Below are 14,081 nucleotides of genomic sequence, written 5' to 3' on the forward strand. Positions count from 1 at the left end.
AAATTTCTGTCGCCTTACCCTACAATGCTTTGGTAATATGCGAGTCATGTGTCATTAATGTGGACGATATATGTGATGACACATTATCCCTGAAATCAAACTATCACATGTCTAGATAGATTTTAAACTATATATATTTTTTCTAGATTTTAAACTCTTTAAGAGACTTTACGCCATAAGTATAGATAGATTTTTCTTCTTCCAAATTTTAATTTTTTTAAAGATCATTAACGTTTTTATCGAAAATTATCAATAAACCTAAAGAATTTAATTTTAAATACAGATAAATTTAGGAGATCAAAAAGCAACAGTAGTAATTTGATGTAATTTAATTTTTTTTAAACCGTCAATAGTTTTTGAATGAAAATTTTTAATTTTTAATTTTTAATAAAAAAAACTGGTTTGTATATTATATATTTTTTATTACCTGGCTCGGGCTTTGATGTGAAGCATAGCAGTGCTGCTGGGCAAGTCAGATGCAGCCTGCGATGCCTCTCCGTGCTCATGAGGTAGATACGGTCGCTCTTCATTAAAAGAAATGAAGGTGCTGTTTTGGTCCTTCCTCATGGAAGCTTGCAAAAGTGGGTTGTCTGGATGAATGCAGCTGCAAGAGTTGTTGGGATCCCTTTTACCATTAGTGGAGCTGCAAAAGCAGCTCAAAGCATTTAATTTGAAGGCCCCACTCACTAATGATTCATGGACTCCAAAATGTTACTCGTTTTCTAAATTTACTTAGCAAGTGAAATAGAAACCAATCTATTCCAGGATTAATCGAATGATAAAACCTGAATATCTGAAAATGTAGAATGGTAGGCTTTAAAATCGACATTTTATCAAGAAAGAAAACTAAAACACATTCGGAGTATATTTCTAGCTATTCAAAGTTCAAACGCTTTCAAGACTTTTAATAGTCTAGATAGATAACTACAAGCCGCAATCTATTTATTAGCCAAAATGTAAATCTCATTTGTAAAACAGTACAATTCATCATCGTCAACCTCTTCATGCATATTCCAAAACTGAACTAACAAGAGGTAAGGCATTTAAGTTCAATACAAGTTTATGGTTTAGGTAAATATGCTACAGGCAGATCATCCATCAAATTCTCCCTATTAAATTTCCTGCATACTAACTATTTTTTTAGCCACAAAACTTAGCAATGATAAATGCTATCTTTGTTGCCATGAATCGGTCCTAATAGATTATGCATTTCAAAATCAAGCTGACAGTCTACGAAAGAAGTAATTAGAATGAACAGTGACTTTCAATAGAGACTAGAGAACTCAAATGGCATCAACATGAATCTAGAGCATAGAACATTTCGCATGGATCTAATTCAAGAGTTTAATACACATCAATTAGAGGCATTTCCGTTTGCAATCAAAATTAAGACATGCCAAAGGATCAAGGACTTATGACCATAGATAATCAATCGCCTCCAAGCGTGCGGACCATTCATAATAAATTGTAATCTGCAACTGATTTCTGAGAATGGTACCTGAGAAACAATGCAAAATGAACATAGTGAACATGCTGGAAGAAAATCATTAACAGTTATAAACATGCTGGAATAGAATTATAAACAGTTACTGATAGAATTTCTACAATTGGATGATTTTGCTAAGCATTATAAACATTGATACTGCATTTAACATTCTGGAGGTCAGGTGGTGTCTCGGGAGAAGATTTTCTACGGTTGTCTCGAATCTCAGGAAGCATCTTAGGAGCAATCTAGCGAAGATCATCGTTTGTCAACAAGACATCATCTATTGGCATTCTCTTGCAATGCACCAAGTATTTTTAAGTGTTTTCATATGGTTAGCATTATCTATATATATCTACTATGTTCTCAGTCTAATCAGTTGCTCCATGGAGAAGAATACAAATCCCAAAGCTCTTAGAATTTCTTGAACAGTTTTTGAAAGCATACTCAAGGTGAATGTGAATGAGTACATAATCTCCTACGATGTACTCCTTATGTATTAGATTTTCATCACCAACTATTTTATAAATTTCATGACTTATTATAATTTTCCTCCTAACATCAGCATAAATATTCAAATACTTACTACGTAAAACTCTCAACAAGTACCAAAAAATTTCCACAGGACTGATTTTACTTTTCAACTTTCCGATCATTCAACAACGAGCACGTTTGTCTTATCACTTGAAAATTTTTATAGTACTTATTTTGGTATGTGAATTTTGGTAGTGACATAGGTACTTACATTGCATGGGCAAAACATTTATTAGATCAGTTACTATTTTCTTACTCTTACTCTTTAAGCCTATCTAAGTCTATAGAAGTATAGAAGTGTCTTACTCTTAGGTTTTCTTTTAAAGATAAATTTCTTCATGTGCTTTGATTAAGGTAAATTCCTTGTAACTCTTATGAAGGTGGAATCCTTCATAATTACTCTCCTTTTCCATTCGTGATGGTTTCCTTGAAAGAGAAAAGCTTTCCTTTGTTGTGGTTAGGGTATCTAGTGTAACACTGATTCCTATCTCATTGTTAACTTACTCATCTTCCTCCACTGGGGGTCAAGATTTTCTATAACATATTAGCATCTCCAATTGACACTATCAATTGGGACTAACTTGCTTAGCAAACAAGTTGACTTATGGAATATGTCATCTATTTTGTAAAATAGAAAGAAAAATGTCATCTCAAAAATATATCCTCAGCGATAAAATGAAATATTTTATTAGTTTGGATCAATATTATAGTAAGTCCATGCAAAACCCTTTTAGTGTTCAGGAAAATAAATTTTGGTGTGTAAAAAACTTGTGCTTTGCTTAGTGGCTTTGGTTGTTTGGCATCAACAACGTTGAGATACAATTCTAGTGTCTTTGCTTCAAGGATGACCAAAATATGTATCTAGGTTTAAGTAATCTATATTATGTATATATTATTAATAGTACTTACAATTATTTTTTTTTATATTTATTGATTTTACATTAATAAATATGATACTATTTGTATATGATTCTGATTTTACCAAATCTATGCAACTGATATTTAGATTCTTTGACGATCTAATGTCAATGTCATCATTGATGTGGGCTTTGACAACTATAACCAGCAATTGTAGTTGCAGGGAGTTTGGGAAGAAGGTAGTTGCCAACAACAGGAATGGTGACTGTGCAATCCATAGTAATGCCTTGGAGCATCATTCCAAAAAATTTCTGGATGGCTATAGAGATTAGAAATGCAAAAAAGCTTATTATTCCATATTTAAACAGCAAAACTCCTCTGGATGGTTATCATTGGTGTGCATGTGGACAAAATTTGCTTACCGCAACAATGCAAGGAGGCATTTTTGAAATGGAAAAAAAAAAACATCTTTAAACTCAACTTTTATTAGTGTTATGGAAAAACCATGCTAGTTTCTTGGAATTAAGAAGTGTACAATTCCAAGGTGTTCTTATTCATTAATGGATTGTTTGATTGCAAACAATTAGACACACTATTTTATTTGAGGTTTTATGTTCTCTTTCACTTAGTGTTGTTCATATACCAATTTATGTGTACCTTAAACAATATTTCTTATCTGAGCAAGGGCATACATCATGGAGGCCTGATTATGCTAACTAGCAGCTTGGCTCAGTAATTGAACCAGTAAGTAATCATCCCATTATGCTGCACGATTTGACAGAGAATCAACAAATACTTGATTTTCTGTTCTATATTCAATCACTAGACTAACTGTACTTATATGCATAGAAAAGACAGACATGCATCCACATTACTTGAAACTTTACATAGTAAAAAAGAAATAACTTATTATTGAAGATAGATTTTGGCAAGATTATGCAAGCAAGAACTAAATTAATATTCCCGATATCTGCAAAGTCACTAAGATATTATTCATTCAAATATGACACACAAAGTCAAAATTCATCCATCAAATTCATTTAAGTATATGTGATTGTGTATGATCAAGTTTCATGCTTAGACAGGGATGTCACCTCAGTGATTTTTTCCATAAAGGAATAAAGATTGACAAGGAAGCAAAATGCACTAAATATATATAAGAACTGGAAATGCGACTACCTATGCGAAAAGCCATGGTAAAGACTTTGAACGCATGAAATTTTTACTGGGTCTTCTTGTGTTTTGTTGATTGTTCTTGTACTCTAGTTAACATGTTCCCATACTGCTTTAAGACCACATTATGCACCACTTCAAGCTTTTGATCAACATGATCTTGATACTTTCCATAAACAGCAGGAATCGTGATAGCCAAAAGAACTCCTGAAAAATAGGAAACTCTGATAATTTATCATAGCAAGAAAATGCCCATGTTTTGGCATATAGAATCAGGTTTCTATTTCCTTACCGATGTAGACAAGTGTAATGAAGTTGAATAAAGATCCAATATAGGAGACAACCCACAGGGTCATTATGACCTTTGAAATGAAAAGCGGGAATGTCAGCATCAGCGCAGGAGAGTCAAGTAAGGAACATATAAATAGAGCATGAACCAAACAATCAACACCTGGAGTAAGACCTTCCTATCTCTGCCGATGGCTATGTCGTGTCCTATATCCAAGATCCGATTGAGCCACACCTGGACTCTCTCGGCACCCTTATTGACCATCTCATCGGAAACCTCGAGATTAGGAAGGGGCGGAAGAGGCCTACGAGTGCGAAGAACTTGCACAAATCAGAAACTAACACAGATCGATTAGTAAGCCATCCACAACAAACCTGTTGAGGAGCAAGGCAGACTTGGCCCAAAAGAAGAGGATGACAACAAGGAGGAGGATGGCATTGACCATGAATGGCAAGAAGTTGTAGTCGGACCACTCGAAGAGGAACCACACACTCGTAGCGACAGAAACCACGAAAACTGCCGCCTTCCTCCGCCTCCAAAGAAGCACATCGGCCACTGGGTGAAGAAAAAACATCGACCAGTTAGCAAAGGTTATCATCGAGCGAGAACAAGAGATGGGGATGGAAAACCTGCGCCTCCGCCTAGGGCAAGGTGTAGGGATCGCCGGATCTGGGCGGGCGGGAACGGGGAGGAGGCCGACGGAGGAGCATCGTGTTCCAGATCTGGCATCGTGGCCATCGTGTTGGACCAGGTCTAAGAGGGGTTTTGAACTTTTTGGTATATACATAAAGGCAAAAAAAAATGTTATTTTTATTTATATTTTCCATTCCTGTGCTAGTCCAGTGAGTGTTTACGTTAACATTTGAGTAGAGTTAGAAATGGCACAAATGCTTTAGCAGGGTAGTTTAACCTTTTGTAGCAAAAGATATTACTTTCGTCCTAAGTATCTGTCACAGTTTATCTCTAAATTATACAAACAAAAGTAAATTATAAGATCAATATAATTAGGTTTAGGGTTTATAGCATGCTCAGCTTTGTAAAATTATATTGATGGTGGTAGCAATGTTGCAGCTCAGGTAACTATCTTAACACAATATTATACTTTCGTTTATTATTTATAGCATGTTTTATTATAAAACTTTGTTTGATCATTAATTACTTTTTATTGTTATATAGTCAAAATTAAAGAATGTGAGTGCTGGAAAAATTAGTGTTAATGCTAAATGTAAACTGTTTCATTGGTCTGTTGATAGAGCTGTTGCAGAAGGTCGGATTGCATCCTCGGATCCAAAAGCAAAAGCACATCACGTTCCTCTTGGTGGATCTTATTGGAAAGTTTGGATTGATAGAGTTTTCGTGGAGAAGGTGGAGCTAATTCGACCAAACAAAGAGATATTTTTTTCTTGAGGATGCAATAGGAAGCACAGTTGTTTGGACATCAATATTTATAGTTTTGTTTGACTGATCATATAGATGCTAATGATTTAACCATATACTTTTTTGTAGTAAAGATGAATTTTTGTTACTAGTTTGGATTGTTTTATCTAACTAAATGTTGATGGTTATCTCTGATATGTATTAAATTGTTTGAGCTATGATTTTATAATTGTGAATGTGATATTATAATTTTATATGATATTTGTATGTGGTATTTGTGTGTTGGATTATAAATGTTAGAGCTTTGATTTTATAATTATTTGTATTTGTATTATATTTGTGTATATAAGTATATTGTACCTTAAGAATGTAATTATCCGCAGCGCGCAGGCGCACGTTGCAGATGTAATTTTCCGTAGCGCGTGCTCGCATGCTGCGGATGTAATTTTTCGCAGCGCGCATCCGCATGCTACAGATGTAATTTTTTGTAGCGTGTGCCCCGCACGCTGCGGATGTATTATAAGTTTTAACAGCTTAGGGTTATGCAACATGCGATGTGCGCTGCGGATAGATTAATTACACGCTGCGGAAAGTCAAATTTGTTATAGTGAAACAATAAGGTCAAGTATGAGGCTTTGCTTGTCAACCTTCAAATAGCCAAACATGTGATAGAAGCTCGAGTCTTCATCCACTTAGATTCACAATTAGCAACTCAGCAACTTGAAGGCATCTTCGAGATTCACAACGATTGGCTCTGACAATATATCGACGCCTTTGAGAAGCCGAAAGTGGGCATCCAAGAGGTTATTATCCAAAGAGTGTCTCAATTTGAAAACCAAAAGACACATGAACTGGCTAAATTGGCTAGTGCCTTAGTGGCATGAGAGCACGAAGAACCTATGACTCAGAACCAACTGATCGCTAACATCGACTGGGTAACTAACCCAGCTGAACCTCATCAGTTGGAGAGTTTCCATCACTGTTTTCTTAAAGTATGGGACTCTACCTCAGGACTTAGATCAGGCCAGAACACTCAAAAGGTGAGTGACATGCTTCACTTTGTTAGGAGATGTCTTATATAAATGAGCTTTCTCTCACCCTTTGCTTAAGTGCCTCATCTTGGATGAAGCTGAATATGTTATATGGGAGATTCATCAAGATCTTTATGAAAATCACATTGGAGGATGGATCTTGGTGTGAAAGATCTTGTTAGTTAAATACTTCTAGTCCACCCTTCAAGTTGACACAGCTCAGCTGGTCAACACCTACTTGAACTGCCGAAGGCATCAACATCTACCCTATCTTCCTACTGAGTTGCTGAAAACTATGACTGTTTCTTGCTCCTTTCACTAGTGGGGAATGAATATTGTGGTCCCTTCCCCATATGACCCAATCAGAAAAAAAAAATTTAGTTGTTGTCGACTATTTCTTCAAATGAGTAGAGGCGGAGCCATTGGCACGAATCACCGAGGAAGTTGTCCTCAAGTTTCTCTGAAAGAACATCATTTGTTGATTCGACATCCCTCGCAAGCTGGTGCCAGACAATGATCAACAATTCTAAGGCCATAAGCTTAAGGAGTGGTGCAAAGAACTCAGTATCCTTCAAGCCTTCACCTTTGTGGTCTATCCTCAAAGCAATGGTCAAATAGAGATAGTCAATCGGGAATTTGTCCGAAGCCTCAAGGTAAAGTTAGACTAGATATAAGGTAGTTGGGTTAACGAGTTGTCAAGCATTCTATAGGCTTACAGAACTACTCCGAAGGATAGCATAAAGATGACACATTTCCATCTCATTGTGGTGGGGAAGCAGTGGTTCTTGTAAAGATCGACCTCGAATTTGTGTGCATCTATACTTATGGAGAAGATAACTCAGATAAATGACTTCTCGAGCTCAATCTTGTCACTAAGATCGGGGAGAGAACAACATCACAACTTACCTCCTACCATCAACGCATGTGTCAGACATACAATAAACGAGGCATTCCTCGTTCTTTTCAGATAGAAAATTTTGTCTCGAATAAAGTTAACCCTGTGGGGGATGTCAGGAAGATAAAACCATAATGGGAAGGACCTTATCTTGTCACTCACCAAATAAGTAATGAATCCTATTATCTAGAAGAGTCTAAAGAAAAAGAACTCAATTGACCATGGAACACCATCCATCCCAGGCCATATCGCACATGAACGATTGGGTCGAGTACCTTAGTTCTGGTTTTTCTAATTCTAATTAATAACTTACTTCTTTAATGTACAGACTCACTTTATTAAATAAAGATATAGTAATCTTTCTATATTTCCTGCCTATGCAAATGCCTCACGATAGGTCATGGAGCACCCTAGTCCCAAGCTAGTGATATAGCCTTGTGACAGACACAGAACACATAGATCTGAGCTCGTGACTCAGCCTTACGACAAACATGGAACACCTAGCCGTGAGCTAGTGACTCAGTCTTACAACATATATGAAACACCTAGTCCTGAGCTAGCGAGTTAGCCTTACGACATGCATGAAATACCTACTAAGCATTACGACATTGCTAGAAGAAAGCTATGGAGTTGTTAGTCCAAGTCCTCGCTCATTTACCTTGACTCCCTACTAAGCATCATTACCGTAGCCACAACCTGTCTTAGTCATTATTTGAAGACGTAGCAAAGCAAGATGAAGCACACATTCAATCAATAAATAAAGACAAAGCACCACAAGACAAAGCAAGGAAGATATATTTATTTACTTGAACATTTTCAGTTACAACACGAAGGAAGAAGACATGAAGTTAACCCCAGAACAAAAAACAAAAGTTGTCAAGGAAGCTTGATAGGAAAGATCAATCGACCTTCTAGGAGTCAAGTGGATCGTCCCAGCCTTCTTCAGGTCCAAGAATGTTGTCACTCCCACAAGGGATGAGTCATGAATGAAGGAACTGATGAACAACAACGCCTTTGAACCCATGCTTGAGCATTTAGCTTGTTCTCTTCCTGGGCAAGTTGTAGAATTCTTCGAAGGCCAGAAAGGCCTTCTTCCTATCCTCCTAGTGACCTTCCTCACTCGTTTAACAGTCAACCAATTCAACCTTGGTGGTCTCTAGCTAGCTCAGAGGTCAGCTTCACTCCCTTCTCTTTCTCCTCGGCTAGTAGCAAGTCTAACTCTTCCTTCGTCGAAGTCTCAACACAAAGGTCATACTGAAGGCACAGCTATTGGTCCTCCAAGGTGGTCAGCTTCACTTCATGCACAAGAAGCTCTTGTTGAGCATGAGCCAGTGCCTCTTGGGTCTATTTCGCCGACTCCTCCAAATCTAGCGTGGTGGCTTAGGCCCTAACCAAGTCACATTTCAGCTCAAAAACCTTGTCTGAATGCGCCTTGGCCCCTTATGCCACTTCTCATCTTGATTTCATTATTCTCTTTCACCGTTTGAGCAACTGCTGTCTCAACCTTAGCTTTCCGACTCAAACTCAGAGTCAGTTGAGATGGAGGGGAGATGGTGGTTGTCGGGTATTCGATCCCTTTTCTGAGGTCGGACCTCGGCACTGACTTCAGCCTCAAGCTCGATCACTTTGGGAGACTCTTCCACCTCAATGACAAGGGTATGTGTTTCGACAACAATAGGGACCTCAAGTTCAATTTGTGTCTCAACGACAACAAGAATCTCTAACTCAATCGCAGTTATAAAAGACTCAACCGCTAAAGAAGGGCAGGGTGGAGGCAATGTTGATGAGCCTTCGACTCCATCCTCTAAGGCCCACACGCCCTCCACACTCATATCCCATTTCAGGATCTTGCTCATCTAATTGTTCAACATGGTTTGATTTGCAAGAAAGAGTAAAATTAGTATCGGGGAAAACTTAAAATAAACAGTGTCTTACTTAATCGGTCTTCAAACGTGATGTTATTCGTGCTTAGCCTGGCTCGGTATAATAGGGTTTCATTCTCTACTAACATATTTAAACTTCAGGCCCGTCAAGATCTCCATTGCCTCCAAGTATGATCACTTCTGTTATGGGTTAGTATGTCTAGGTCAAGAAAGTCAAAATCTAATCTAATGAGCAGCAACATAATAGAAGCAAGGCTTGATCTCGTGGTTGACTGGCCCAGTTTGATGCCCAACCTTATAGCTAGCTCGACTCGATGCCGCGAACTCTCAAAACTCGAGCTCTCCCCTCTAGCTCAGTGGTTGATCTCCGACTCGACCCCCTGGTCAACTGCCGGAGCTCTCCCCTCTAGCTCAGTGGTCGATCTCGAACTCGACTCCCTTATCAACTGACTCTGCAAACCCGCTCGGCCTCTCAGCTTCCCGACCTCTCAGCCACTCAACCTCTTAGCTTCCCAATCTCCCGGTCACTTAGCCTTTCGGCCACGCGACCCACTCGGCATTCCACTCAATGGTCCATCGGCTCTACTCCTGAATGAATCCGTGATCTCCCAACTAGAGGTTGGCCCCTCAGTCAACCCAGCCTCTTCGAATCCACACTTTTGCCTAGACCGCCACCAGAATGACACATGCAATGATAGAATATTTGATGGTAGCTCACCTACCTTATCAGTACAAACATTCTCCTTACTGGCAATAGGACATTTTCCCTAATGACTCTATATATATAATAGTCCTACTCCTCACAGCCAGAGGTACACAGATACATAATCAACACTCTCCTTTTCTAACATATCTGCTTCTTCTTCTCCATCTCCGATTCACGCCCTGACTTGAGCGTCGAAGTGATTAAACCAAGGTACTCCCGGTCTCTGTTTTCACCCTCCTTCTTTTTGCAATTTGAAAAGAGCATCACCGTCTACGGATCTTGCATGACTTCATCATTATTAGCCGGTGACTTATTAGGAGATGATCTCAAATAGAAACAGTAAATATGCCGTCTAACAAAAGACCTTTCTTCAGTTCCGGGACACTGAACGAATCCCAGAACGCTGGGAGAGTGATCACAATAAAACCTCTGATATCCCATCTCCAAATTAAGAGAAGTGAATTCCAGCTTCAATAGCTGAAAGATTAGTTGCATTTGAGACATCACATCACATGACTGTCTAGTTGATCACTGTCCTTGGCTCTAAAATCTCGATGGCGTTGTCTCAAGGAAAACTGCTGCTTCCAGCTTGAGCAAGCCACAAGAGGATGCCAATCAATCAATGAACAATAATTCAATTTTGTTCCATGGAGGGTCGGGCAACGTGAGCCTTCCCTCGCAGCTAGTTGTCTAAACCCTTGAATTAAGAACAGTGCCATAAATAGTCTACTTTTACAAACGCAGCTCCTCCAACTCGCTCAATCAATTTCTCAACTTCCCCAATTGACAGCGCATATTTATTCAATGATTACATATTTATTCAATGATCACCAACCCAAACGGAAGAAATCTAAAGCCACCATCTCTCCATCGCCGTACCATCCTTCCTTTTGTCACCGCCCGGAATTGAACGGCGACTATGGGGATTCCTTTCCTCCACCTCCTCCTCCTCTGCCTCACCTGTCTGGCCGTCGCCTCCGCCCGCATCCCAGCCGTCATCGTCTTCGGCGACTCCACCGTCGACACCGGGAACAACAACCAGATCAGCACAGTCTTGAAAAGCAATTTCAGGCCCTACGGCCGCGACTTCGCCGGAGGCCGCCCCACCGGGCGCTTCTGCAACGGCCGACTCGCTCCCGACTTCATCTCCGAGGCTCTCGGCCTGCCGCCCCTCGTCCCGGCCTACCTCGACCCTGAATACTCCATCAAGGACTTCGCCAGGGGCGTCTGCTTCGCCTCCGCCGGTACCGGCCTTGACAATGCGACCTCCGACGTGCTTGTAAGTCTCGTCTGTAATGCATTTTTCGATCGATGTCTTACCCCATTAAAGCTTGCAATCAGCAAAACAATTCGTTATCGAATTTACCAATTAATTAAGCACTAATTCTGAGGCATTTGCTTGTTTCCGTTGCAAATTAGTCCGTGATTCCCTTATGGAAGGAGGTGGAATACTTCAAGGAGTACAAGCGGCGGCTCCGGCGATACGCCGGGCAGGCGCAGGCTAAGCACATCGTCCTCGAGGCGGTGTACATCGTCAGCATCGGCACCAACGACTTCTTGGAGAACTACTTCCTTCTCGTGACCGGCCGGTACCGGCAGTTCACGGTGGGAGAGTACGAGGACTTCCTGATCGATCGGGCGGAGGAGTTCTTGCGGGCGATCTACCGCCTGGGGGCGCGCAAGATTTCCTTCACCAGCCTCGGCGCCATCGGCTGCGTGCCGCTCGAGCGGACGACCAACGCGCTCGCCGGCGGCGGCTGCAACGAGGAGTACAACAAGGTGGCGAGGGAATTCAACGTCAAGCTTCAGGCGTTGATCCAGCGGCTGTGCGCAACGCTGCCTGGGCTCCGCCTGAGGTACGCACCGGTCTACGACGGCTTGCTCCGCATCATCGCGAGTCCCTCCTCCTACGGTACGTACGTTTTAGCTCTCTCACTCATCATCAATCTAAATATATTACTAATTGTTCTATAAAAGGAAGAAAGAATTAATGTGTGGGAGGGAGCATGCATGTTGATGTAGGGATCGAGAACGTGAATGAGGGATGTTGCGCTACTGGGCGGTTTGAAATGGGGTTCCTGTGCAACCAGTGGAATCCTTTGACTTGCCCTGATGCAAACAAGTACATCTTTTGGGATGCATTCCACCCCACCGAGAAGATCAACCGCATCATGGCGGAGCAAACGCTCAGGACCAGTTTGGCTGAGTTCATTTGATATATATATATATATATATATGTATCCATGGTTCTATATAATTACTTCAATTCAATTTAGGGTTTAATTAGGGGGTTGTGTTTTTAGTCATTTAATTATATTGTGGATGACATATAAAGTGTATGTAGAGTTGAAAAAAAAAAAAAATGTTATCTTATTAATTACATCAACTTTGTCGAGAATCAAATTGTTATACTGAATTTTTCAAACTTTGTCGAGAATCAAGTAGTTTGGCGACAAACTTGATGTGAGAGGTGAGCAGCTCGTCTCCAAGAGGTGGTTTCAGGTATATTTAAGAAGGCATCTTTGTTAGAGTAACCATCTATTGAAAGAAACAATGATGATATATAAATGTTCATATAGAACGTACTAAATCTAGCAATTTGTGCAAATGTTTCTTCATTTATAGGCATTTCTCATACTCTTCCTTGAAGCCTTCCTCAATTATACTAAAAAAAAATGATAATCGCAGTTAGTCGCATTGACTCAATCCCTGCGGGTGACCGGTCCGGTCCCACAGAAGTTTCCCACCGGGAACCAGGGTAAATCAGGAAGCACGCAGCGGCTAACACAGATGCCCAACATCCTTTGACGGCTAACCCAGATGCCCAGCATCCTTTGATTGCGATCTCCATTTAGAAAAAAATTCTTACAAATACGCCGTAGCTGAGGATCAAACCGCAGATGTCTGGGTGACAACCTGGATGTCCTACCGCGGCACCATGGCCCCAAGACTTCCTCAATTATACTAATATGACGACTTTACGTCTACTAATGATATATACGATTTTCTTTTATTTTAATTTTGAAAATCAATTTGCACCCAAAACTGTTTTTTGCAGAGTTAATTGGAGTAGATCCCATCTATGATTCTTCTTTAATTAATGCTTCTAATTCATCATCGATTGCTTTCTGTCTAACAAGGCCACTAGAAGCCTCAGTTTTAAGTATATTTAAAAAGTCAAGTGTAGAGTTGGGAAGTCGAATCGTGAGCCGGCTAAGTCCTAGTGGGTCACCACTACTTGAGCTCTGTGTTGAGAGAGAAAGCTCGAGGTCGATCGAGCTTGCCTCGGCCGAGGCTATGCTAGAGATAGAATCAGGGTTGGCAAATGGGATAATGAGAGGAAAGGGAAGGGGAGAGGAGAGTATCGAAGCATACCGACAGGATGCATGTTGGAGATCGGAGAGAAGAAGAGGCGCATGTTGGAGATCGAAGATGAGAGATCGAGAGATTGATTGGGAAAAAAAATTAGGAAATGAAATCCTAAAATCACAAAAGATAGCGATCGAAATAAGTTTTCGTCGTTAAAATCCTAAAATAGCAACAAAAATTTAAATCCGTAGTTATTTTAGAGATGAAAATTTAAATTCATCGTTAATTTCATAGCTAAATCTTTTCTTCTGTAAAAGGTGAAACTATCATCTTAGCAACCCCACACGGTCGGTCCCATATCTATCTGTGAAGAAGTAAATCGAGAAACTGAAATTAATTACGACGGAGAAAGATATTAATAAACTTGATATTTCTTGTAGTAGTCAATGTAGTTAGTATCAAATATATAGATGGAAAAAATTGAAATACTTTTTTTTTATATAATCAAGTGTTTGGATTTTGCCTAATTAATTATAGAGTTAA

At 39.9% G+C, this 14,081-nt stretch overlaps 2 protein-coding genes across 2 annotated transcripts; one reads left to right on the top strand and one right to left on the bottom strand.

The window, feature by feature from the left end:
- Positions 1 to 1,305: 1,305 nt before the first annotated feature.
- LOC141813419 (reticulon-like protein B11) lies at positions 1,306 to 5,075 on the bottom strand. The gene is made up of 6 exons (XM_074701384.1): positions 4,967 to 5,075; positions 4,712 to 4,892; positions 4,500 to 4,641; positions 4,341 to 4,410; positions 4,055 to 4,255; positions 1,306 to 1,498 (listed from the first exon to the last, which is right to left on the bottom strand). The coding sequence occupies exons 1-5, from the start codon at positions 5,073 to 5,075 to the stop codon at positions 4,098 to 4,100; spliced, it is 660 nt and encodes a 219-aa protein (XP_074557485.1). The 3' UTR covers positions 1,306 to 1,498; positions 4,055 to 4,097.
- Positions 5,076 to 11,146: 6,071 nt separating this feature from the next.
- LOC141813418 (GDSL esterase/lipase At4g26790-like) lies at positions 11,147 to 12,512 on the top strand. The gene is made up of 3 exons (XM_074701382.1): positions 11,147 to 11,508; positions 11,649 to 12,141; positions 12,252 to 12,512. Exons 1-3 carry the CDS (start codon positions 11,149 to 11,151, stop codon positions 12,443 to 12,445), a joined length of 1,047 nt encoding a protein of 348 aa, XP_074557483.1. The 5' UTR covers positions 11,147 to 11,148; the 3' UTR covers positions 12,446 to 12,512.
- Positions 12,513 to 14,081: the final 1,569 nt, after the last annotated feature.

Source organism: Curcuma longa, chromosome 20, assembly GCF_044706935.1.
Source record: "Curcuma longa cultivar G26 ecotype Majalengka, Jawa Barat chromosome 20, ITB_CL_G26_1.1, whole genome shotgun sequence".
NCBI classification, from domain to species: Eukaryota; Viridiplantae; Streptophyta; class Magnoliopsida; order Zingiberales; family Zingiberaceae; genus Curcuma; species Curcuma longa.